Raw genomic sequence first — 23,000 nt, 5'->3', positions numbered from 1 at the left:
ATGCGGTGAAGTAGTCCTGTGCCCTTAGCAGAGAAACACCCCCAAAACATAACATTTCCACCTCCATGCTTGACAGTGGGGACGGTGTTCTTTGGGTCATAGGCAGCATTTCTCTTCCTCCAAACACGGCGAGTTGAGTTCATGCCAAAGAGCTCAATTTTTGTCTCATCTGACCACAGCACCTTCTCCCAATCACTCTCGGCATCATCCAGGTGTTCACTGGCAAACTTCAGACGGGCCGTCACATGTGCCTTCCGGAGCAGGGGGACCTTGCGGGCACTGCAGGATTGCAATCCGTTATGTCGTAATGTGTTACCAATGGTTTTCGTGGTGACAGTGGTCCCAGCTGCCTTGAGATCATTGACAAGTTCCCCCCTTGTAGTTGTAGGCTGATTTCTAACCTTCCTCATGATCAAGGATACCCCACGAGGTGAGATTTTGCGTGGAGCCCCAGATCTTTGTCGATTGACAGTCATTTTGTACTTCTTCCATTTTCTTACTATGGCACCAACAGTTGTCTCCTTCTCGCCCAGCGTCTTACTGATGGTTTTGTAGCCCATTCCAGCCTTGTGCAGGTGTATGATCTTGTCCCTGACATCCTTAGACAGCTCCTTGCTCTTGGCCATTTTGTAGAGGTTAGAGTCTGACTGATTCACTGAGTCTGTGGACAGGTGTCTTTCATACAGGTGACCATTGCCGACAGCTGTCTGTCATGCAGGTAACGAGTTGATTTGGAGCATCTACCTGGTCTGTAGGGGCCAGATCTCTTACTGGTTGGTGGGGGATCAAATACTTATTTCCCTCTGCAGAATGCAAATAAATTCATATACTTTCCACAATGTGATTTTCCGGATTTAATTTGTGATGTGCTATCTCTCACTGTTACCAATAACCTACCCTTCAATTATGGGCTGCTCATGTCTTTGTCAGTGGGCAAACTTACAAAATCAGCAAGGGATCAAATACTTATTTCCCCCACTGTATCTGTTATTGAATACGTAAAAGTATTGTTATACCAACAATGTATCTTGATATACTTGCAAAGACTGTGGAACAAGGCAGTGAGATTAAAGGGAGGTGGGGGATAGGGGGTGTAGTTTTGTATCTGGGGGTTGTTTTTGCAGTCTTTTGCCTGATGGTTGGTATGTAAAAAGAACAATTATAGCTATAATTGTTGTTCACTCAGTTTGGCAATGAAGAGAATTTAACATCAGAAAGGAACAATATTTTAATCTGAAAATATCTGCCACAAGTAAATGGGGAATAATATCAATGTGAAAAAAAAAACCCACACACAGCCTGGTCTTCCTCAGCTAAGTTAGCTTTGCAGTATACCAGGTCAGCAGGGAGCCAAATCAGTCAAAAAAGTAGGTCCCATCTCACTTTTTCACTCATTACCTGTTGGACCAATGATCTGGAAGTCATCTATGTCTCCGTGGATGTGGATCTTGACCCTCTCCAGCAGGCTGTCCAAGTGGAAGTTGTAAGTCTTCCAGTCCCTGGGGCCAGGCTCCTTCTTCTGAACATGGAACAGAGTAATCTGAAGGAAACACTTCAGTTAAAATTCACTATTCAAACAATTTTATTGAAATTTTTCTGATCAACATACACCATCGATACTTGAAAACATCAACATGTGAAGCTAATTACAGCAACAAACCCCTCCAAACTCTCTCCCCCATTCCTCACAGCTACCCCCTTCCCCCAGAAGGAACCTCATAGCCAATAATACTTTGGACCCAGGAGGCTTTGACTCCTGAGTCAGTATCCCACCACTTCAGTTAATGTTCATATTGCACTTTGCCAGATAAGTCATACTTATGTACTCTGATTGGGCCACACTGGTTATGATGTCAGACAGGTACATAAAATGGGCCAATCAGGCAGCAGCAAGGATGTGATGTAATTTGTGCCTCTCCTATTAAAAGGGCTGGTGTTAGACAAGCTGGAGCTCAAGGAAGAAATTTGGAAGAGGGCCCCAAAATCTTGTCTAGCATTGGGGGGACAAAAGCAATTGTCCTGGTTGCACCCTCCTAATGCCAGCCCTGCCTATTAACCCTGGAAGTATCCTCTCACTCCAAGATCAAGTCTAATCCAGTCCTGGTGCTATTTCCCTAGTGAATCATGGGAGTTGTAGTTCTGTGCTGCTCTTCTGAAGAGAAAATCAGAAAACCAGGACTGAATCAGCTGACTGTAGACCCTGTGCATGTCACTAGTATCTGATGCCCTAGCCAAGTTATTTTTTTACAGCATTTGGCTCTGTGCATCCTAGGGCTTGTGGTTCTGAGCAGGAAGGAGGCAAATCCAAAGAAAAGGCATGAGAAAACTCAGCATTGGATTACAGAGTCCCAGGTTGACTGGGATGGAGAAGGGCCGGGCCCCCCCATTAGGCAAGATAAGGTAGTAGCCTAGGGCAGCAGCGGACAGCTGTAGTCAAAGCAAAACAATAGGTCCTGACAGCCACAGAAACTCGAAGAACTATCAGCACATTAAACACATACTTGAACCTGCTTTTATATGTGATGTTTATATGACGATCATGATTGTTGAGTTTAATTATCAAAGTCTTGGGGAAGCTGCAGATAGAGGTCTGAAAATTAATTCAGGAGGGAGGGGTATAATGCTGAAGGTTCGCCATGGGTGCCCACTACATTTACACTGGCTCTGGGACAGAGGAGAAAGTCCGACTTGGAGGCTGGGGGAGGGGGGAGGGGTACTGAGGAGTCATACCATGCCAGAAAGTTTGCAGTCTGGAGGGGGCAGGTGGGAGTTGTACCAAGCTGGAGGTGCTTGAGTCTGGGCGCAAGGAAAGAGGAGGACTGCAAAACTGGGCTGGAGGTGGTGGGTTCTGGGAGAGGGGTGATGGAGTCCTGTGGACTGGTGATGGCTAGGGGGAGAGGTTTTTACCATGCCGGAGTTGGTGGAGTCCTGGATAATGGAAGAGACTTCCCGGATGTCGTGGTTGTTCGTGAATATTATCTCTCCGCCAGATTTCTGGGCCAGGGAGGCATAGAGGTCAAACCTGTGGGGGGAAAGGACCTCCCTTCGTCCCCGGCCAGGGGCCCGAGAGGGGTCCTCTGTGATCAGGAAAGAGACCTGAGGAGAGAGAAAAGGCGAAAGATTGGTGCAAACTAAAATGAATGAGAATGAGAAGGATAAAATTGGAAAGGTAAAAAGAGGAGACTGGATGGTGAATTGGTCTTTATTTGCAGTTATTTACTGTGTTAGTATGAGAAACACAAGGGGAAGGAGAGAGAGAGACATACATACTCAGAAAAAAACAACAAAAAACAATCTTGTCTACACAACACAAATGTTTTGATTAAATCAGAGATTCTGGAGGGATTTTACAGCTCATGTGATACCATTACACTGTGACATGGAGAACACATGCCCAGCTAACTAATCCATTGCCACTCTGCAGTACCCTATAGACAAGTGACATTGCAAACATTTTACCTTGGACTTTCTCTCCTGAATCAAAGATTCCACAGAGTTTGCCAGCTCAGCGTCTTTAGAGGATGCATCAGTGAAGACGAAAATCTCAGAGTGGGGAGGCGTGTTCAGGAGGGCTAACTGAATGGAGAGGGAACACAAGGAAAGAAGAGGTTATCAGGAGAACAAGTTGTTCTGAGATCAGGGTGAGGAGCATTCAGATTTGTACCTGGATGGCAGAGAGACTCATCTCTGGCTCGTCCCCTCCCCCCAGGGCCGTCAGGTTGCTCAGCATATCCCAGAATACATCGGGGTTTCGTGTTTTATAGACAGGTCCAAAGTCTGGAATGATAACACGGGGCATAAAGAGAGCATAAGATGTTTTATCAGGACCTCATTTCTTAGAGATGTCTGTGGCTGCTGGGAGTCCTGTGGCTTTCAGGGGCTGATGCAGAAAGCCGTGCGGTGAAGCATTTTTATTGCATCTATCAGTTATGGTCCAGGGTAATGCTGACAGCACCATGCAGAAAGCTAATTGTAGTTAAATTTAATTTTATGCAAGCAGAACTTGCGTTGTAATCGGGGGAGGGGGAAATTCGCACAATTTTTTGTGGAATCTGCAGCTTCTTGTGCACATGTCTAAGCAAAAATAGAAAAGCATCTTGCACCTAAATATGAGCCTCACAAAACTTTGATGTGTGAACAATTTTTGCAAAGTTCATATCTAGGCAAGAAGAACAGATACTAATGTGCTTTCACTTTCAGTTTAGTTCAGACCAGAGCTGTACCGAATAGCATATTTCACTATTTGGCCGAATATGAATAATGAAAATATTATTCGACTGAATACGAATAACGAGCATTGAGTTTTAACAGAACAAATAATACAAGAAGCAATGTGAAATCAGAGATCAAGTGTTTATTTCAGTAGGATTTAGCACAGTAGAGCCCTGGATTATTCGCATTTGAATTTAAATCACTATTCGGCCCAATATGAATAATGTCTATTACCTCCTGTCTGCCACTGAAACTTTCAGGGGTTTCCTTCTGCTTGCAAAACATGACACAACTGGCAGTTCGGCTCAAAAACTGATATGAAATCCTCTCTGCAAACTCTTGTACACGGCCCCGGACTCAGGGCTGCCGAGAGACTGGGCCGGGCCTGGGGCAAGGCTTCCCCCCCTCGAGGTCGTCGTCGTTGCCGCCCCCCTCCGTCCACCACCGGGCCCCCCTGAATTCAAATCATAGCGCCTCACCTCGACCTCGCTCCGTGTCAAAGAAGCGCAGCAGGGCGGGACACAGGGAGGGAAGGCCCAAAGGGAGGTGATCTGCAGACTGCCGCTGCTGCGCTTCTTTCACATGGAGCAAGGTCGAGGTGAGGCGCTATGATTTGAATTCAGGGGGGCCCGGCCCGGTGGTGGGTGGAGGGGACTGCGGCGCCCGGCCCCCCTTGGAGGCCCGGGCCTGGGGAATTTTGTCCCCCCTCTCGGCGGCCCTGCCTGGAATTGGAGAAATAATTCTCGCAGTAACTGCATATCAAAAGCCTCCATTTTCCTCCTCGCATTGCTGTGGAATGCGCAATGGCTTCATCTGCATTCATTTTAATGCAACGTGCGGCCTAAGTTAACACTCGCGCTCAATCCCTCTCTGCATTGCTCGGTGCGTACAACTGTGCTCAACCCACGGTAACCACAGGTTTAGGCTTTCTGTTTTGGCCTCTCAGAGAGGCTTCTGATTCAGAGCTGGGAGGAGAGAACTGTATGTACCATATTACTGGAATAGACTTCCTGAGCCGGTACGTCAAGCTCCATCTCTGGCCGTCTTCAAATCTAAGCTAAAAGCCCACCTTTTTGATGCTGCTTTTAACTCCTAACCCTTATTCACTTGTTCAGAACTCTTATTTTATAATCCTCACTGTAATATTCCCTTATCTCTTGTTTGTACTGTTTGTCTGTCCTAATTAGATTGTAAGCTCTGTCGAGCAGGGACTGTCTCTTCATGTTCAAGTGTACAGCGCTGCGTACGTCTAGTAGCGCTTTAGAAATGATAAGTAGTAGTAGTAATGTACCTGGATCATGGAATGGTACCAGTATATAGAAATCGGGCTCCTCTGGAGTGTTGCGGCGCTGGTCGATGATAGACCGCGTCTGCAGCCTGGCTGCTGTGATTTCCTCTCCCATACTCCCTGTTGTGTCGATGACAAAGCTCAGCCCTGAGCCGGACCCCAGCCCTAGGAGTCTGTGGACAAAGCAAATGCAGAATTATTATTTTTTTAAAAAACAAGGGCGTAGCAAGAAAATTTTTACAGGGGTTGCGTCTCCCCCCTCCCCATGCTGCTCCCCTCCCTGTAGCACCACCACCCTGTGTCTCCCTCCCCCCCCCCCCCCCCCCCCCCCCCCACCTGTACCTTAAAATCCTGTCTGCTGCACTCTTCAAGATGGAAAACAGAAAAGCAGATCAGTAGTAGATCTATGTAAACTTTATTGGTGGTGTTTCATACAAGAATATTGCCCGACACAGGCCGTGTTTCACCCAGCAGGGCTGCGTCAGGGACTATTGAATGTACTATATTGTAGGATGCTTGTGTAAACGTTGTTGTTTATTCCAACGATTGATGTTGGTCAGCTTCACCAAAATCATGGGTCGTAATCCTACAAATGAGGAACGACCTGGATTAGTGGCGGGATCTACAAAGGATAGGAGAAGGGATTTGATAACTCTTAAGTCTTCCACGTTTTCTCTCTTCTGTACTGCGATGCTCGACAGGCTTCCTTGGGGGGGGGGGGGGGTCCGACTTTTCACGTTGTTCCTGTTCACGTGTGTGGCTGTTGCCCAGATTCCAGGTCGTTCCTCATTTGTAGGATTACGACCCATGCTGGGGTTTTTTCATGATTTTGGTGAAGCTGACGATCATCAATTGTTGGAATAAACAACGACATTTACACAAGCATCCTACAATACAGTATACATTCAATAGCCCCTGACGAAGCCCTGCTGGGCGAAACATGGCCTGTGTCGGGCAATGTTCTTGTATAAAACACCATCAATAAAATTTATATATATCTACAACTGATCTGCTTTTCTGTTTTCCATCTTGGAGTTTGTGGATCGTTTGCCTTGCTGTTTCTTGGGACCCTCTTGCTGCACTCTTCACCCAGGCAGCTGCACTTATGGGCTGCCCATGGCCTGTGTGAAGACTGCGGTACTGCAGACATGATTTTAAGGTGGGGCGGGGGGCTGTGTCTGACAGGGGTGTGCGTTCGCCACCGACACACCTTGTTTAAGCACGCCACTAAAGGGAACCTGTCCTCTTCTTCATGCTAGAACTGACATAAGCAGAAGGGAGACCTGCCCTAGGGGTACCTTAAGAAGTGCTTATCGCCCAGATGGATTCGCAGTTCGCGCAGGAATTTCACCGATGCTTCCTTGGCAATCCTGGCAGCCTCGGCATGGAGATAGTGGTGTGGGGAGAAGATCTCGGATTTGCTGTCTTTGTTGATGCCACCTGTGGCGCTGTCCTTCACGCTGTCATCAAAGTATCCGCCATGGCTACACTTCCCTGGATTGGGAGAAGGAGAGAGACAGAGCAGGAATGACACTGACTGATCTTTGCTTTTCTCTTCTCTGTCGGTCTAAAAGCTCTGGATTCCAATCCTTTTTCTCTTGTCAATCTCTTGCTGTTATGATACTAAAGGTGGTTTCGAGGGGCATTTTCAAAAGAAACGCCTACGTTGGAATTTGGACAACTTTGTAAAACGTCCAAATTCAGAGGCGGGGAAAAGGTCATTTTCGAAAAAAGATGGGCGTCCATCTTTGTGTTTGAAAATACCATGGATGTCCTTGGATTTGGACGTCTTTGATTTTTGGCCATTTTCGAATGCAAAGACATCCAAGTCTAAAACGTCCAAATTCAAGCCATTTATGCATGGGAGGAGCCAGCATTTGTAGTACACTGGTCCCCCTGACATGCCAGGACAGCAATCGGGCATCCTAGGGGGCACTGCAGTGGACTTCATAAAATGATCCCAGGTACACAGCTCCCTTACCTTGTGTGTTGAGCCCCACAACCCCCCCCCCCCCAAAACCCACTACCCCCAACTGTACGCCACTACCATAGCCCTTACGGGTGAAGGGGGCACCTATAAGTGGGTACAGAGGATTTCTGGTGGGTTTTGGAGGGCTCGCTGTTTCCTTCACGTGTAACAAGTAGGGGGGGGGGGGGTATGGGCCTGGGTCCACCTGTCTGAAGTGCACTGCACCTACTACTACAGGGACCTGCATGCGCTGTCATGGACCTGAGTATGACATCTGAGGCTGGCAAGTAATATTTTTAATCATGGTTTTTAAGGGGTGGGAGGGGGCTAGTGACCACTGGGGGAGTAATGGGAGGTCATCCCTGATTCCCTCCAGTGGTCATCTGGTCATTTCGGGCACCTTTTTGTGCCTTATTCGTGATAAAAACAGGTCTGGGTGAAAACGTCCAAGTTTTAGTGCTGGGTGACTTTGCTTTGTTCCATTATGGCTCAAAGACATCCAAGTCTTAGGAACACCCAAGTCCCGCCTCGAACACGCCTCCGATACGCCCCCTTGAGATTTGGATGTTTCTATAATAAATGTAAACTGCGTTGGTTGTACCACAGAAAGGCGGTATATCAAATCCATGGCCCTTTACCTTCGGACCATTTTTTAAGATGGATCTCATCAGCCTTAAACATTGCAGTTCAGGTTTTAGGCTTTAAAACATATCTATGTTCGGCGTCTTTTGTTTGTTGAGGGAGCGGCAGGGGAGAATGAAGTACGGGAATAGTGTGAGGGTGAATGTATGAATCTATTATGTGTAAGTGAGGGAAAATAGGATTGTATTGGATGGAAACTTTCTGTTATTCTTATTGGGGGATTTATCATTATCCACATTGAACAGGTTGCCGTCTGTGGATTTTTCCTGTAGAAGACTTCAATTTCAGTTACGTTAAATTCAAACCAACGAAAGGAAGGTCCAAGTCTCCCGTAAAAACCACAAGAAACAACAAAAAGAACGGAAGATAACCAAGATAGACCAGATACAAATCGCAAAGAGTAAGAGCACCAAAAAATCTTTTATTAAGACCCTACACGGTCCGTGTTTCGGCCAACTGGCCTTCTTCAGGGGTCTAAAATCAAACAGAAACATAATATATCAAGGTATATACAAACTTATGTATATATATAACAAAATTTGCAAATATAAAAAACCATGTACATCAATTATATAGGTGACACAAAGAAAATTAACAATTAAAAACAAAACCTTCTTTCCAATTTTATGAAAACATCCAAAATAATCTAAAGACACAACGGCAATAAAAATTAAAACTAAGAAATAAAACGAATACAAAAATACCAATACACCCATCCAGGCATATATAAAAATGTGATAATGATAACATATTTGAGAAATATACTTAAAAATGTCTGAAAGTTTTCCATATTATATGAATTGTAATTTGATAAATGATATGAATAAAAGTAAAAATTAACCATTACATTAAAATGACTGATGTCTTAATCACTGTGCAGACAAGGACATATAAAAGAAATGAAATTATTGGGGGATTTGCCATCTGTGGATTTTTCCTGTAGAAGACTTCAATTTCAGTTACATTAAATTCAAAGGCAGGCATGACAGCTTCCTAAGGAGAGCAGGACGAAAGGAGAGAGGTTGAACTATGAGGGCTTCCTGAAGAGAGACAGATGAGGAAAGGACTGAGAGTCAGCTTTGCTGGCACTCACCTAGGGGCTTCTTGGGGTGTGATCCATAGTAGCCAGTTGTCAGGCGTCGTCTCTTGTTCAGACTGGGTAGGATGTTGTCCCTGCAGGTCCATTCGGAGCAGTCACTGCAGGTGTGTTCCTGTGCTGGAGATAAATAAGTTGGGGGGGGGTGGGGGAAGAGAGCTGGTATAAAATTCAGAACACCCTGTGGAGTCACCTACAGACACCAGAACACAAGTACACACCGTCAAGGCATTGCCCATAAAAGCATGTCATCCCCTTCACAAACGGACAAATGCCCCAAAACACTGGCCACAAAGACACAGCAACAGACATCATGCACAGAGACCCAAGAATGGGCAAAACGCCCATCAGCACAAATCCAGCAACAGAAAACACAGCAAGCCCCACAGCCATCACCCCCTGCTGTCAATGTGTAGCATCTTAGAATATGCCAGAAATGTCTGTGGAACGGCATGAAATGGCCTCCCCTTGCTCCCACAAGCTCAGCGTGGAGACAAGGGGCTAGCACTAGACGCATCAGAGGTGCATGTGATGGAGGCAACCTTGGACAAGAGAAGCATGGAGAGGAGATACCTCTCACACCCTGCTTCATCCAGCCCTGGCAAGCTGTGGTCACCCTGGGAGTGAACAGGTTACCAGAATGACTGAAGATCTCACATCATACCATCTGCAATGGAGGAGATGTCTTTTCCTACTGTCACCAGGTCAGGATGGGCCTTCCTGTATCCCATCTCTATCCAGTTACTGTGGCTGTAAAAATCCTGAGACAGGAAAAAGCAAGAAATAACAAGAAAGCACATGAGAGAGAGAGAGAGAGAGAGAGAGAGAGACAATGGTAGTAGTAGTAGTAGTAGACAGAGGGAAATGGAGCATGAAAGAGAAGAAAGGGAAAGGGAAGGGAAATGGGACTTGATATACTGCCTTTCTGTGGTATTTTGCAACTACATTCAAAGCGGTTTACATGTATACAGGTACTATTTTGTACCTGGGGCAATGGAGGGGTGACTTGCCCACAGTCACGAAAGCATTCCCACCCAATATCAAAGAGTTATCTCTATCCCTGGTTCAGCTTCAGATCAAAGGGACACATGGAAGGGGGAACCCACACTCTCTAGAACAGCCTCACAATTTTGGGGTACTGTCTCGCCTACTGGGAGGCTGAGGCAACAGGGCCTCCTCCCTCTCAGTCACCCCTCTCATACTCAGGTACAGTTGCTGGATGACAGCTGCGATACACTACTACTGCTACTATAAATCATTTCTATAGCGCTACCAGTCGTACGCAGCGCTTCACAATTTAACATGAAGAAAAAGACAGTCCCTGCTCAAAAGAGCTTACAATCCAAATCAAGACAGACAGACAGACAGGACAAACAAGGGATAAGGGTAGGACAGACAGATAGGACATATGAGGAAAGGGACTATTCAGTGGCGTAGGAAGGGGGGGGCGGTGGGGCGGTCCGCCCCGGGTGCACGCCGCTGGGGGGTGTCGGCGCCTCGCTGGTTCCTTGCTCTCTCTGCCCCGGGGCAGAGAGAGCAGGGAACCAGCGAGGCGCCGACACCCCCCAGCAGCGTGCACTCAGCGGATTGTCTCTCCCGCCCGCCCCTCACCGCCTTCCAGGTATGTTATCGGAGGGGCGGGGGTTGCGCCGCGCTGCACCCGGGGGGGGGGGGTGCGCAGCGGCGACCCGCCCCGGGTGTCAGCTGCCCTCGTGACGCCACTGGGACTATTGAAGAGAGGAAGACAAGATAAAGGTTACAGCTGGTCCTGTCTTACCTGTAATGAATGCAGGAGGCATCCCAGCCTCTCACGGGCCACCTCATAGTTCTCAGCCCTCGCAGCCTGCAGGATCTCTTTGCGGGTCAGCAGTAGCCACTGGTTGGCTGTCCTGATGTTCTCGGAGTCGAAATGCAGGGCAGCATTGTTGCGGGTAGAGCTCAGGAAGTCCATGGCAGCATTGGCGTTTACAACTTCCATCAGCGCCGCACGGAAAGGCTTCGGCGAGGCCTTTGCACCACGATAAGCTCGCAGGAGGTCATCCGGCACCAGTGTTCGGCCCTGCAAACAGAGGTGGTGGTCAGGCTGCATCTCTACGGACCATGACCCCAGCGTCATCGACTTCTAAATATCACAACCCCATTTTTCTCTAAACGTCACAGGTTTGCAGAACTGCCAAGGGGCTCAAGCTTTGAGGGGGAGATTTTAAGCCATGCTCCAGCTCCTCCCCACTCTGCCCAGTCACGACCCCAGACCCACGCACTCCTCTCCCTGACAGACTTCAAGCCGCCTCGCCCTCAGGCAGCAGGAGGCGCCTTAATAAAACATCAACTCCTGCTGTCATATTTATTTATGACATTTGTACTGTACAATTTCGAGTTCAATGTGGCTAACAAGCTAAAAAGAAGTCATGACAAAATATGAAACAAAATACATAAACCCACACATATCAATAAGGAAAGAATCGTAAATATATAAAGAATTCAGGGGCCCTTTTACTAAGCCGCGTGGCTCTTGCGGTCATTTCATTTTTGGCGCGCATCTGAAATATTTTTTATTTTCTGACGTGCATAATGGACGCACGCCAAGTGGCATTTGATGCGCGTAGGTCATTACCACCTGGATTCTTTACCGTTAGGTCAACGGCTGGCGGTAAGGTCTCAGACCCAAAACGGACGCACGGCAATTTTGATTTTGCCGCAAGGCCATTTTTGGCAAAAAACCCCCCCAAAAAACGCCTTTTTCACAGGCGCACTGAAAAATGGACTGCTGCGTGCCCAAAACCCGCACCTACACTGCCGCAAGCCATTTTTCAGCGCACCTAAGTAAAAGGACCCCTCAATAATAAAGCATAATGGGGAGAATGGAAGGGGGAGATTAGGCAGCAGGATTAATTGACAGAAATTTTTTGAACAGGAAAGATTTTAAAAACTTATGAAAAACCAAATAATCATGTTGGGATCTTATATTTTTCGGCAAGGAATTCCACCCTTTAGTACCTTGATATGAAAAAGTATCCGAATATATAGATTTATAAACTACTAGGCAAATAAAGACGCAGGTAGTCTCTTGCATGAAAGATTGAATTGCGAGAAGGCAAAGTAACAAGGGGCATCGTATAGTCAGGGGCAATTTACAAACAAATAAATGTTTTGGGAGCTACACTATAACTATTCTTCAAATTAACATAGTAACATAGTAAATGACGGCAGATAAAGACCTGTATGGTGCATCCAGTCTGCCCAACAAGATAAACTCATTTTACATGGTATGTGATATACTTTATATATATATACCCCAGTTTGATTTGTCCTTGCGTTTCTCAGGGCACAGACCGTAGAAGTCTCCCTATCTATTCAGTCACAATCAGGACGTAGACCATAGAAGTCTGCCCAGCTCCCGTTTTGTTTCCAATTACCAGCGTCACCACCCAAACTCCACTAAGATTCCACGGAACCATTCCTTCTAAACAGGATTCCTTTGTGTTTATCCCACGCATGTTTGAATTCCATTACCGTTTTCATCTCCACCACCTCCCGCGGGAGGGCATTCCACATATCTACCACCCTCTCCGTGAAAAAATACTTCCTGACATTAGTCCTAAGTCTACCCCCCTTCAACCTCAATTCATGTCCTCTAGTTCTACCGCCTTCCCGTCTCCGGTAAAGGTTCGTTTGCGGATTAATACCTTTCAAATATTTGAACGTCTGTATCATGTCATCCTGGTTTCTCCTTTCCTCCAAGGTTTACATGTTCAGGTCGGCAAGTCTCTCCTCGTACGGTTTGCAACGCAAATCCCATACTATTTTCGTAGCTTTTCTTTGCACCACTTCCAGTCTTTTTACATCTTTAACAAGATACGGCCTCCAAAACTGAACACAATACTCCAGGTGGGGCCTCACCAACGACTTGTAGAGGGGCATCAAACCTTCTTTCTTCTGCTGGTTATGCCCCTCTCTTCGCAGCCTAGCATCCTTCTGGCCATGGCCGTCGCCTTGTCGCATTGTTTCTTCACTTTCAGATCCTCCGACACCAACACCCCAAGGTCTCTCTCCTGAGTTGAGCTTACTAATCTCTCCCCTTCTATCCGGTATCTCTCTTTTGGGTTTCCGCACCCCAAGTACATCACTCTACATTTCTTGGCATTAAATTTTAACTGTTGTTAATTACTTCCTTATTTTTTTAATGTTTTTTCTATCTGCTGTGATCTAAATCATATAGTGTTACTAATGTTTTAAAGTGCTCAGTAAGACACCTATTTGCCCCGGCTGGTCAGCTGATGAGGTGTATGTAATAAATATAATTACAACATCATTGCACTTCAGCCCTCCCTCTCTCCTTAAGTTATATACTAGTTTTCTCTGAATTATAACTCATTGACATTCAAAATGACAAACTAGTTTAAATGAGTACTTAGCTTGGGGCTGATCTCGTACATTCCTCTGGTCAATGGTGCGTTCTCTTCACTTGACCTTCGGTACTCAATAGGTGGGTAAACGTAAATGTGCAACAAAAATTTCTTAGTGAAACAACTGTACTGTTCGGGAAGACATTCCATAATGACCCATCATCAGTCACCTATAATCTAAACTCTAATAGAACCAGATAAAATTGAACTCTCTTCTTCTGATTGCTTTAATTAATCTGTCACCAATGCACATGAATGTTTTACCCCCTATCTCTTATACCGATATGAACTGTTTATCTAATTTACTTTATACTGTACTTTAACATTTATGAACTTTAATGTAATACTAACTTTGTATTTCTCATGCCGGAAATGGCGATCGCCATTGCAACATAATGTAAGCCACATTGAGCCTGCAAAAAGGTGGGAAAATGTGGGATACAAATGCAACAAATAAATAAATAAATAATTCTCTACCAAAACGCCTGAAATCTACGAGAAATCATATAGAATTCCAAAAAAAACTAAAACTTCACCTGTTCAAGAAGGCATACCCCACAGCAGTGGCGTTCCTAGTGGGGGGGGGGGGGGGGGCGGTCCGCCCCGGGTGCACGCCACTGGGGGGGTGCTGCGCACGCCTGTCCGTCATTCGTTCCATGCTCCCTCTGCCCCGGAACAGCATGGAACGAACGACGGACAGGCACGCAGCACCCCCCCAGCGGCGTGCACCTGGGCGGGGAGTTCTTTCGCGGGGGGATGTCCTTTCACCGGGGGGGGGGGGTCGCGCTGCACCGGGGGGGGGGGGTGCTGCACCTGGGGGGGCGGGGCGCATTGGCATCCGCCCCGGGTGTCAGCCCCCCTAGGAACGCCACTGCCCCACAGTATCTGACATAAACACCGAATAATGAAATATGGCATTTTAATCAGGAAACGGACAGTTTTCAACCCTGACGCATGATCACACCCTAACATTTTGTCTGAATTACCCCAACCTATTTACCGATACTTCTTTACTGTACTTGTCACTGTAATAGTACCCCTATACTGTATTTGTTCACACCGGAGTCTGTAACCACCTCTCCGGAACTATGTAAGCCACTTTGAGCCAACTAATAAGTGGGAAAAGTTGGGATACAAATGTAATTAATAAATAAATAATCAATGCATATGTTACATCCTAAATTTAAACCCACATTCTGTTCATTTCCTCCAATGCTGAATAAATCCTCTCATAATACATCAATGCTCTGGACTGGTATACAATCACGTCCATTCTGATGATAAATTGTCCATCAGTGTTTGAAAGAAGAGCGTTTACAGGGTTCTAAAACAGAGGAGGAAAAACCAAATGCTTCTGTATTGATGAATCCACTGTTTAACACGGACACCACCGTATCGCCAATGATAATCCCGTAATCATGTAAATCCACTAGGCAGTTGTAGCTAGAAATAATCGCAATCTACTTTGCAGTTTTTATAATTTCAATCACAGATGAAGAGAAACCTTGCCAACAGCTCAGGGGCAATACCATACAAGGTTGTGAGATTTTGTAGTTCGAACACGGAGAAGAATACTGGATGAAACTGAAAGAAGCCAAGAGAGAGATACGTCTGGCGAAAGCGCAAGTGGAAGAACAAATGGCTAGAAATGTAAGGAGGGGTGACAAAAATTTCTTCAGGTTTATTAGTGAAAGGAGAATGACTAAAAAGGGAATTGTGAGACTGAAAGATGCTGTAAACCGCTATGTAGATAATGATGAAGAAAAAGCAAATTTGCTAAATAGATACTTTTGTTCTGTTTTCACAGAAGAAAATCCTGGAGAAGGACCGCGATTGACTGGCAAAAGCACTAATGAGAATGGAATGAATAGAGTACCGTTCACTGAAGAGAGTGTGTATGAACAACTTGAAAAGCTAAAGGTGGACAAAGCCGTGGGACTGGACGGGATCCACCCCAGGATATTGAGGGAGCTCAGCGAGGTTCTGGCGGGTCCTCTTAAAGATTTGCTTAATAAATCCTTGGAGACGGGAGAGGTTCTGTGGGATTGGTCCCTCTTCACAAAAGTGATGATAGGGAAGAAGCTGGAAACTACAGGCCTCACTTTGGTTATTGGAAAAGTAATGGAAGCGATGCTGAATCAAAAGATAGTGAATTTGCTGGGAGCCAATAAGTTGCAAGGTCCAAGACAACGTGGTTTTACCAAAGGTAAATCGTGCCAAACGAATCCCATTGAATTCTTTGACTGGGTGACGGGAGAATTGGATCATGGACGTGCTATAGACGTAATCTACTTAAATTTCAGCAAAGCTTTTGACACAGTTCACCACAGGAGGCTCTGGAATAAACTTGACAGGCTGAAAATAGGACCCAACGTGGTGAATTAGGAACTGGTTGATGGACAGACGCCAGAGGGTAGTAGTGAATGGAATTCGCTCGGATGAGGGAAAGGTGAGTAGTGGAGTGCCTCAGGGATCGGTGCTGGGGCCGATTCTGTTCAATATATTTGTGAGTGACATTGCCGAAGGGTTAGAAGGTAAAGTTTGCCTTTTTGCAGATGAAACTAAGATCTGTAACAGAGTGGACACCCGGGAGGGAGAGGAAAACATGAAAAAAGATCTGCAGAAGCTAGAAGAATGGTCTAAGGTTTGGCAATTAAAATTCAATGTGGAGAAATGCAAAGTGATGCACTTAGGGAATAGAAATCCACGGGAGACGTATGTGTTAGGTGGTGAGAGTCTGATATGTACAGACGGGGAGAGGGATCTTGGGGTGATAGTATCTGAGGATCTGAAAGCGATGAAACAGTGTGACAAGGCGGTGGCCGTAGCTAGAAGGTTGCTAGGCTGTATAGAGAGAGGTGTGACCAGCAGAAGGAAAGAGGTTTTAATGCCCCTGTATAAGTCGTTGGTGAGGTCCCACCTGGAGTATTGTGTTCAGTTTTGGAGGCCGTATCTTGCTAAGGATGTAAAAAGAATTGAAGCGGTGCAAAGAAAAGCTACGAGAATGGTATGGGATTTGCGTTACAAGACGTATGAGGAGAGACTTGCTGACCTGAACATGTATACTCTGGAAGAAAGGAGAAACAGGGGTGATATGATACAGACGTTCAACTATTTGAAAAGTATTAATCCGCAAATGAACCTTTCCGGAGACGGGAAGACGGTAGAACTAGAGGACATGAAATGAGATTGAAGGGGGGCAGACTCAAAAAAAATGGCAGCAAGTATTTTTTCACAGAGAGAGTGGTGGATGCTTGGAATGCCCTCCCGCGGGAGGTGGTGGAGATGAAAATGGTAAAAGAATTCAAACATGTGTGGGATAAACATAAATGAATCCTGTTCAGAAGGAATGGATCCTCAGAAGCTTAGCAGAGATTGGGTGGCAGGGTAGTAGTAGTAGTAGTATTAGAGCCGGTGGTGGGAGGCGGGGCTAGTGCTGGGCAGACTTCTATGGTCTGTGCCCTGAAAATGGCAGATACAATTCAAGGTAAGGTATACACAAAAAGTAGCACGTATGAGTTTATCTTGTTGGGCAGACTGGATGGACCGTGCAGGTCTTTTTCTGCCGTCATCTACTATATTACCACGTTACTATGTATCATGGGTCCCGCAGCAGCAGGAGATGATTTTTTATTAAAGCATCTCCTGCTGCCGACAGAGGGGGAGGCTGCTGAGTGGGAGATTTTGGCTCCCCAGCGGAAGTCAACCACTGAATGTGGCAGACTTAGCAGATCTGGGTTTTCCAGGCCACAACCCTTCTGCCCAGTACTCACCACAAAGTCCTCCTTCTTAAGGGTCTTCCCCAGGGGATGGGGCATGTCCAGAAGGAGTTCCAGGGTCACATTCAGTATTGCCTCCTCTGTGATGTCCTGGTGTGTCCTCGAACCCCACGAAAAGGAAATAACTTTGGACCAGAAGTTGGGGAAGAAGTTGTGGGTCCCCCGAGGAAGCAGCACTAGGACCCAAAGGAGAGGGAGGATCCAGGCCAGGGAATGTGCCATATTGCATGCATTTATCTGAGAGAGAAGAAAGAAAGAGAAAAGATCAACAATTAAACTATGTTAAAAGACCAAAAAAGCAATTTGATAAGCTGTAGCACCAACAGTGTTTGTATTTTAACACGTACACACACAATTGATGGCAATAATTGAGAGTTATGCACATAAGCACAGTGTGGGGTAAAATCATGTTGACAAAGATTTCACATCAAAATCAAAATCACTAAGTTCAAAATGAATTCGAAATCAAAATCAGCAAGCCAGTTGTGATTTCAAATCAAAATCAGTCAAGAAATGATTTCAAATCAAAAGTCAACAGAGCGAGGCACTACAATTAAACGTAATTGTCACGGGACAGGATTATAGACTAATCCGTCCATATTGATAAGTGTGGACGTGTGAATTACAAGTCCATATATGGCAAGAATCAATATATATTGCAGATTGGCCTGGAGCTACATTAAGTAAACAAAAAATATGGTCCAGTCTAGAAAACTCTTAAATAAATACATAAGTATTGCCATGGTCCATCAAGCCCAGCATCCTGTTTCCAACAGTGGCCAATCCAGGTCACAAGTACCTGGCAAGACCTCAAAAAAGTACAATACATTTTATGCTGCTTGCCCTAGAAATAAGCAGTGGATTTTTCCCAAGTCCATTTTAATAATGGTCTATGGACTTTTCCTTTAGGAAGCCATCCAAGCCTTTTTTTAAACCCCGCTAAGCTAACTGCTTTTACTACATTCTTCGGCAACAAATTCCAGACTTTTATTACACATTGAGTGAAGAAATATTTTCTCCGATTCATTTTAAATTTACTGCTTTGCAGCTTCATTGCATGTCCCCTAGTCCTAGTTTTTTTCGAAATAGTAAACAAGCGATTCACATCTACCTGTTCCACTCTACTCAGTATTTTATAGACCTCTATCATATCTCCCCTTCTGATGTTGCTGTCACTCTTTAGAGGCAAAGAATACTTTACCATTTTCTTATTTTTTTTTCTCATATGGAAAATAATACCATATTTTCTCGATTCTAAGACGCACCCTCCCTTTGCATAAATCTGCTGGTTTCTCTTTCATTTTGAAGCCCTTACAAGCCCCTAAGCGCCAGTAGAGAAACACAAATGTGCTCGAGCAAAGCCGAAAATGAAAGCACACATCGGCGCCTGCTTCCTGAGTTTAAAAATAAGCCTTCCAAGTTTTAAAAAAAATTGAAAAGCTTATAGTTAAAGGCTCAGAAAACAGACGCTAACACGTACTTCACGTTCGGGTTTGCCTGGCACATGTACACAGGAGCTGGGCTTATGGTGAAACTCTCCTGCGCATATGCCAAGCATGTTCCCCTTTGCTTTCGCTTTTACAACACTCATCTAATTTGAATATCATTTCCTTTAAGCATTCACAAGCTAGTTTTCCGTGCTGTTCCAGCGGTATGGTTTCTGCGCTTACTGTGGGAGTTCTGAGCATCAGGGCCTCAATGCCAGAGCCTGGACACAGCCCGACATTGAATTTCCAGGGATAACACCAGTGGAAATCATCAAAACACTGATCGCCACCAGCTGATTATTAAGCGCCTTAGATTAAGCTCTGGAACTCTTTGCCGGAGGGTGTGGTAACAGCGGTTAGCATATCTGGGTTTTAAAAAGGTTTGGACAAGTTCCTGAAGGAAAAGTCCATAGTTATTGAGATGGATGAGGGGGAAGCCACTGCTTGCCCTGGGATTTGTAGCATGGAATGTTGCTACTCTTTAGGGTTCCAGAATCTTGCTACTCTTTGAGATTCTTCATGGAATCTTGCTATTCGTTATGATTCCGGAATCTTGTTACTCCTTGGGGTTCTGGAATGTTGCCACGATTTGGGTTTCTGCCAGGTACTTGTAACCTGGCTTGGCCACTGTTTGGAAAACGGGATACTGGACTAGATGGGCCATTGGTCTGACCCAATATGGCTACTCTAGTGTTCTTATTGTGAGCCCTCCAGGGACTGGGAAATGTCTAGCGTACCTGAATGCAACTCACCTTGAGCTACTACTGAAAAAGATGTGAGCAAAATCCAAATAAATAAAACAACCAAAGTTCTCCTTTAATAACTACACACCTCCCTAGAGAACTTATAATCACCAAGTACGTTATTAGTACAATCGTGTTTCCTTTTACTGGTGTGCCACTGTCTCTTTCTGAGAGGTGCGGTCTGAAAGACGTTTAAGCCTTTTATCTCTCACAACCCTCTGCCACTGAGGTGTTGGTTGTGGTGGTGGATGTTTGGCCACAAGTTTTTTTTGCTTCTTCCCGGTATATCATCTGTCTTCAGCTGAAGTAAAGCTTTCCAGGCATCCTCTGGTGACTGTACTCTTTTGTTACTCCCTTGGCAGTAAAAATCAGATCAAACGGGAATCCCCATTATCTTTGAATTAAGCAGATCTCACAAACATGGTTCCTCTGTGAAATTCCTTTCCTCTCAGCAGAGTAACGGGAATATTTCAAGCTTATTGTATTATCGAGCCTGCTTTTCTCGCTTTTGCCAACAGCTTCTCTTTTGTTCTGAAATCAGGAAGGTAGGCTACAGTGCGGTCAGTTCTCAAAAAAGGACACCAAAAGTTTAGGCACTGTGAGAAAATGTGATAAGGCGTAAATTCAGTAAATGCCGCCCAAATTTGGGCATTGAAAAAAATGAGCGGTGATCGCTGTTCTATAAACGGCACTCTGAGTTGGGAGTCATGTATACAACAGTACATAGCACCGGAGATCTGTACCTAAGGCATTGGTGGCCCTACCATTAGGCCAACTGAGGCAGGGGCCTGAGGTGGCACCTGGGGCAGACTGAGGGTGGTCTGGGACGCCGCCCGGTTGCTGCCAGACACCCCCCTGCCGCCCCTGTCACCGCAACTGCCGGCCCCGCTGCCCCGGTCCTAGTACTCTGGTGGCCTCTGCGGGGGGGGGGGGGGGGGGGAATGTTCTTTTCTGCCTGCTTCTCTGCTGCTATTCCCCTGCCTGCTGGCATTACCATGCTTTCAAAATGGTGGCTGAGACTTCCTGCAGTAGTCTTGTGGGTCTCAACAGTCTCGCAAGACTTCCGCAGGAAGTCTCGGCCTCTATTTTTAAAATACGGTGGTGCTGGGCAAGGGGGGGGGGGAATAGCAGCAGCCCAATGGGCTAGGATGGAAAGAACGTTACCCCCCCCCCCCCCCCCCAAACACACACACCAGTGCTGGACAGACTTCTACGGTCTGTGCCCTGAGAATGGCAAGGACAAATCAAACTTGGGTATAAAGTATCACATACCATGTAAAATGAGTTTATCTTGTTGGGCAGACCGGATGGACCGTACAGTCTTTATCTGCCATCATTTACTATGTTACTCTTTGGGGTTCTACATGGAATGTTGCTACTAATTGGGATTCCGGAATCTTGTAAGTCTTTAGGATTCCAGAATCTTCAGAACTTTTAGTACAGGAACAGTGCTGGGCAGACTTCTACGGTCTACGCCTTGATCGTGACTAAATAGATAGGGATGGGCTGGAGTGTAAATTTTAAGGGGCACAGACTGTAGAAGTCTGCCCAGCACCGGTTTCACTTCCCAATTACTGGCGTCGCCACCCAATCTCCGCTAAGATTCCGTGGATCCATTCCTTCTAAACGGGATTCCTTTGTGTTTATGCTACGTATGTTTGAATTCCATTACCGTTTTCATCTCCACCACCTCCTGCAGGAGGGCATTCCACGTATCTACCACCCTTTTCGTGAAAAAATATGTCCTGACATTACTCCTGAGTCTGTCCCTCTTCAACCTCAATTCATGTCCTCTAGTGCTATCACCTTCCCGTCTCCGAAAAAAGTTAATTTGCGGATTAATACCTTTCAAATAGTTGAACGTCTGTATCATGTCACCCCTGTTTCTCCTTTCCTCTAAGGTATACATGTTCAGTTCAGCAAGTCTCTCCTCGTATGGTTTGCAACGCAAATCCCACACCATTTTTGTAGCTTTTCTTTGCACCGCTTCCAGTCTTTTTACATCTTTAGCAAGATACGGCCTCCAAAACTGAACACAATACTCCAAGTGGGGCCTCACCAACAACTTGTAGAGGGGCAATTGTAAGTAATTTTTATCTTAGGCTGTTTTGGTGATTTTGTGTATATATATTTTCTGTCCAATGCTTTTATATTTATATACATTTGGTGTTTCTTTAGGCTTACATGGACTTTTTGGTTTCAGGTGACGTTCTGGCCACTTATAAGATACGCTGGTGGTTCTTCTGTCCATAATATGTGTTGTGACAGTTTTTTTGCTCCAGATGAAACCTTTGAGGCGAAATGGACGGCTCCGTTTAGCATCAGGTTTGTCCCATAAGATAAGTGTTTACAGTCACTGTAGCAATAGTAAGAGCAATTGTGATTGAGCATTATATATTAGTAAGAATTCATGCATGCTTTATATGAGTTTATGTGTATAGTATAAATAAGGGGTTTTTGGACCGATGATGGTGATGCAAATGTGAGGTTCTTCCATGGTTTCTTTATTGAGATCCATGAGAGCCCTTGAGTTCTTTTTCCCCTAACACATACATGTCTTAAATATGCATTTGCTGATAAGTTTTTGGCACATTGCTTATAGGAATCTTAAGAGTTAATATTGCTACTGTGTTTTGATTTCCTTTTTCCATTTATTTGGGTGTAGACCTTTTACATGGAACAGCCTCCCTCTTTCAATTCGTTGTAACTTGTCATTTAAGAGCTTCAAATTGGACTTTAAAGCTTGGCTTTTTAATCAAGCCTATAACACCTAAAGCTGAACCCCTGGATCGTCTGACATGAGTCCACTATACCCCTTCCCTTCTTTACTCTATCCATAATCCACATTTCTCTCCCTATTTCATTCCTACTTCTGTGTGACTGAGTTCCTGTCCTATTTTAATTTGGAGTTCCTTTCCCATGTCAGTGTTTAGCCTGTACAGTGCTCAGCTCTGCATCGTCAGTTTGAGCGTTATAGTAAGTTTTAATAAGCTATAAAACTATAACTATATCTCCTGCTCACCTTGAACTCATCTATTGGATCTCTTTCATCTTTCTCTAACCAGTTTCCTCATTCTGGCATAATCTCGAAATCCAGACAAACCTCAGCAGGACCTTTACTCCTGTGTGTACATTAAGGCTGATACGACAGAGGTCTAACAAAATCATGAGTGGGTGGGAACCGGTAATTAAGGAACAGTTGTTCACCCTTTCAAACAGAAGCAGGACTAGGGGACCACCATGAATGTAACAGGTAGCAAATTTAGTTGGAACATAAGTGTTGCCATACTGGGACAGACTGAAGGTCCATCAAGCCCAGCATCCTGCTTCCAGCAGTGGCCAATCCAGGTTACAAGTACCTGGCAAGATCCCAAAACA

General features: G+C 45.4%; 1 protein-coding gene across 5 annotated transcripts in view; it reads right to left on the bottom strand.

Annotated features, from left to right (window-relative positions):
- Positions 1–23,000, bottom strand: part of VWA7 (von Willebrand factor A domain containing 7) — a 71,730-nt gene that overhangs the window by 25,178 nt on the left and 23,552 nt on the right. For all 5 annotated transcript variants that reach the window (XM_030197434.1, XM_030197435.1, XM_030197438.1 and 2 more), the window contains exons 2-11: positions 17,387–17,629; positions 10,985–11,266; positions 9,872–9,968; positions 9,205–9,327; positions 6,799–6,994; positions 5,504–5,673; positions 3,665–3,777; positions 3,460–3,576; positions 2,908–3,096; positions 1,399–1,540 (exon numbers count right to left, since the gene is read on the bottom strand). In XM_030197434.1, the coding sequence (XP_030053294.1) occupies positions 1,399–1,540; positions 2,908–3,096; positions 3,460–3,576; positions 3,665–3,777; positions 5,504–5,673; positions 6,799–6,994; positions 9,205–9,327; positions 9,872–9,968; positions 10,985–11,266; positions 17,387–17,614 (1,657 nt within the window). In that variant the 5' untranslated portion in view covers positions 17,615–17,629. The remainder of the gene's footprint in view (positions 1–1,398; positions 1,541–2,907; positions 3,097–3,459; positions 3,577–3,664; positions 3,778–5,503; positions 5,674–6,798; positions 6,995–9,204; positions 9,328–9,871; positions 9,969–10,984; positions 11,267–17,386; positions 17,630–23,000) is intronic.

The sequence above is a fragment of the Microcaecilia unicolor genome, chromosome 3 (genome assembly GCF_901765095.1).
Source record: "Microcaecilia unicolor chromosome 3, aMicUni1.1, whole genome shotgun sequence".
Classification (NCBI taxonomy): Eukaryota; Metazoa; Chordata; class Amphibia; order Gymnophiona; family Siphonopidae; genus Microcaecilia; species Microcaecilia unicolor.
This window is presented reverse-complemented; position numbering and strand designations above follow the sequence as displayed.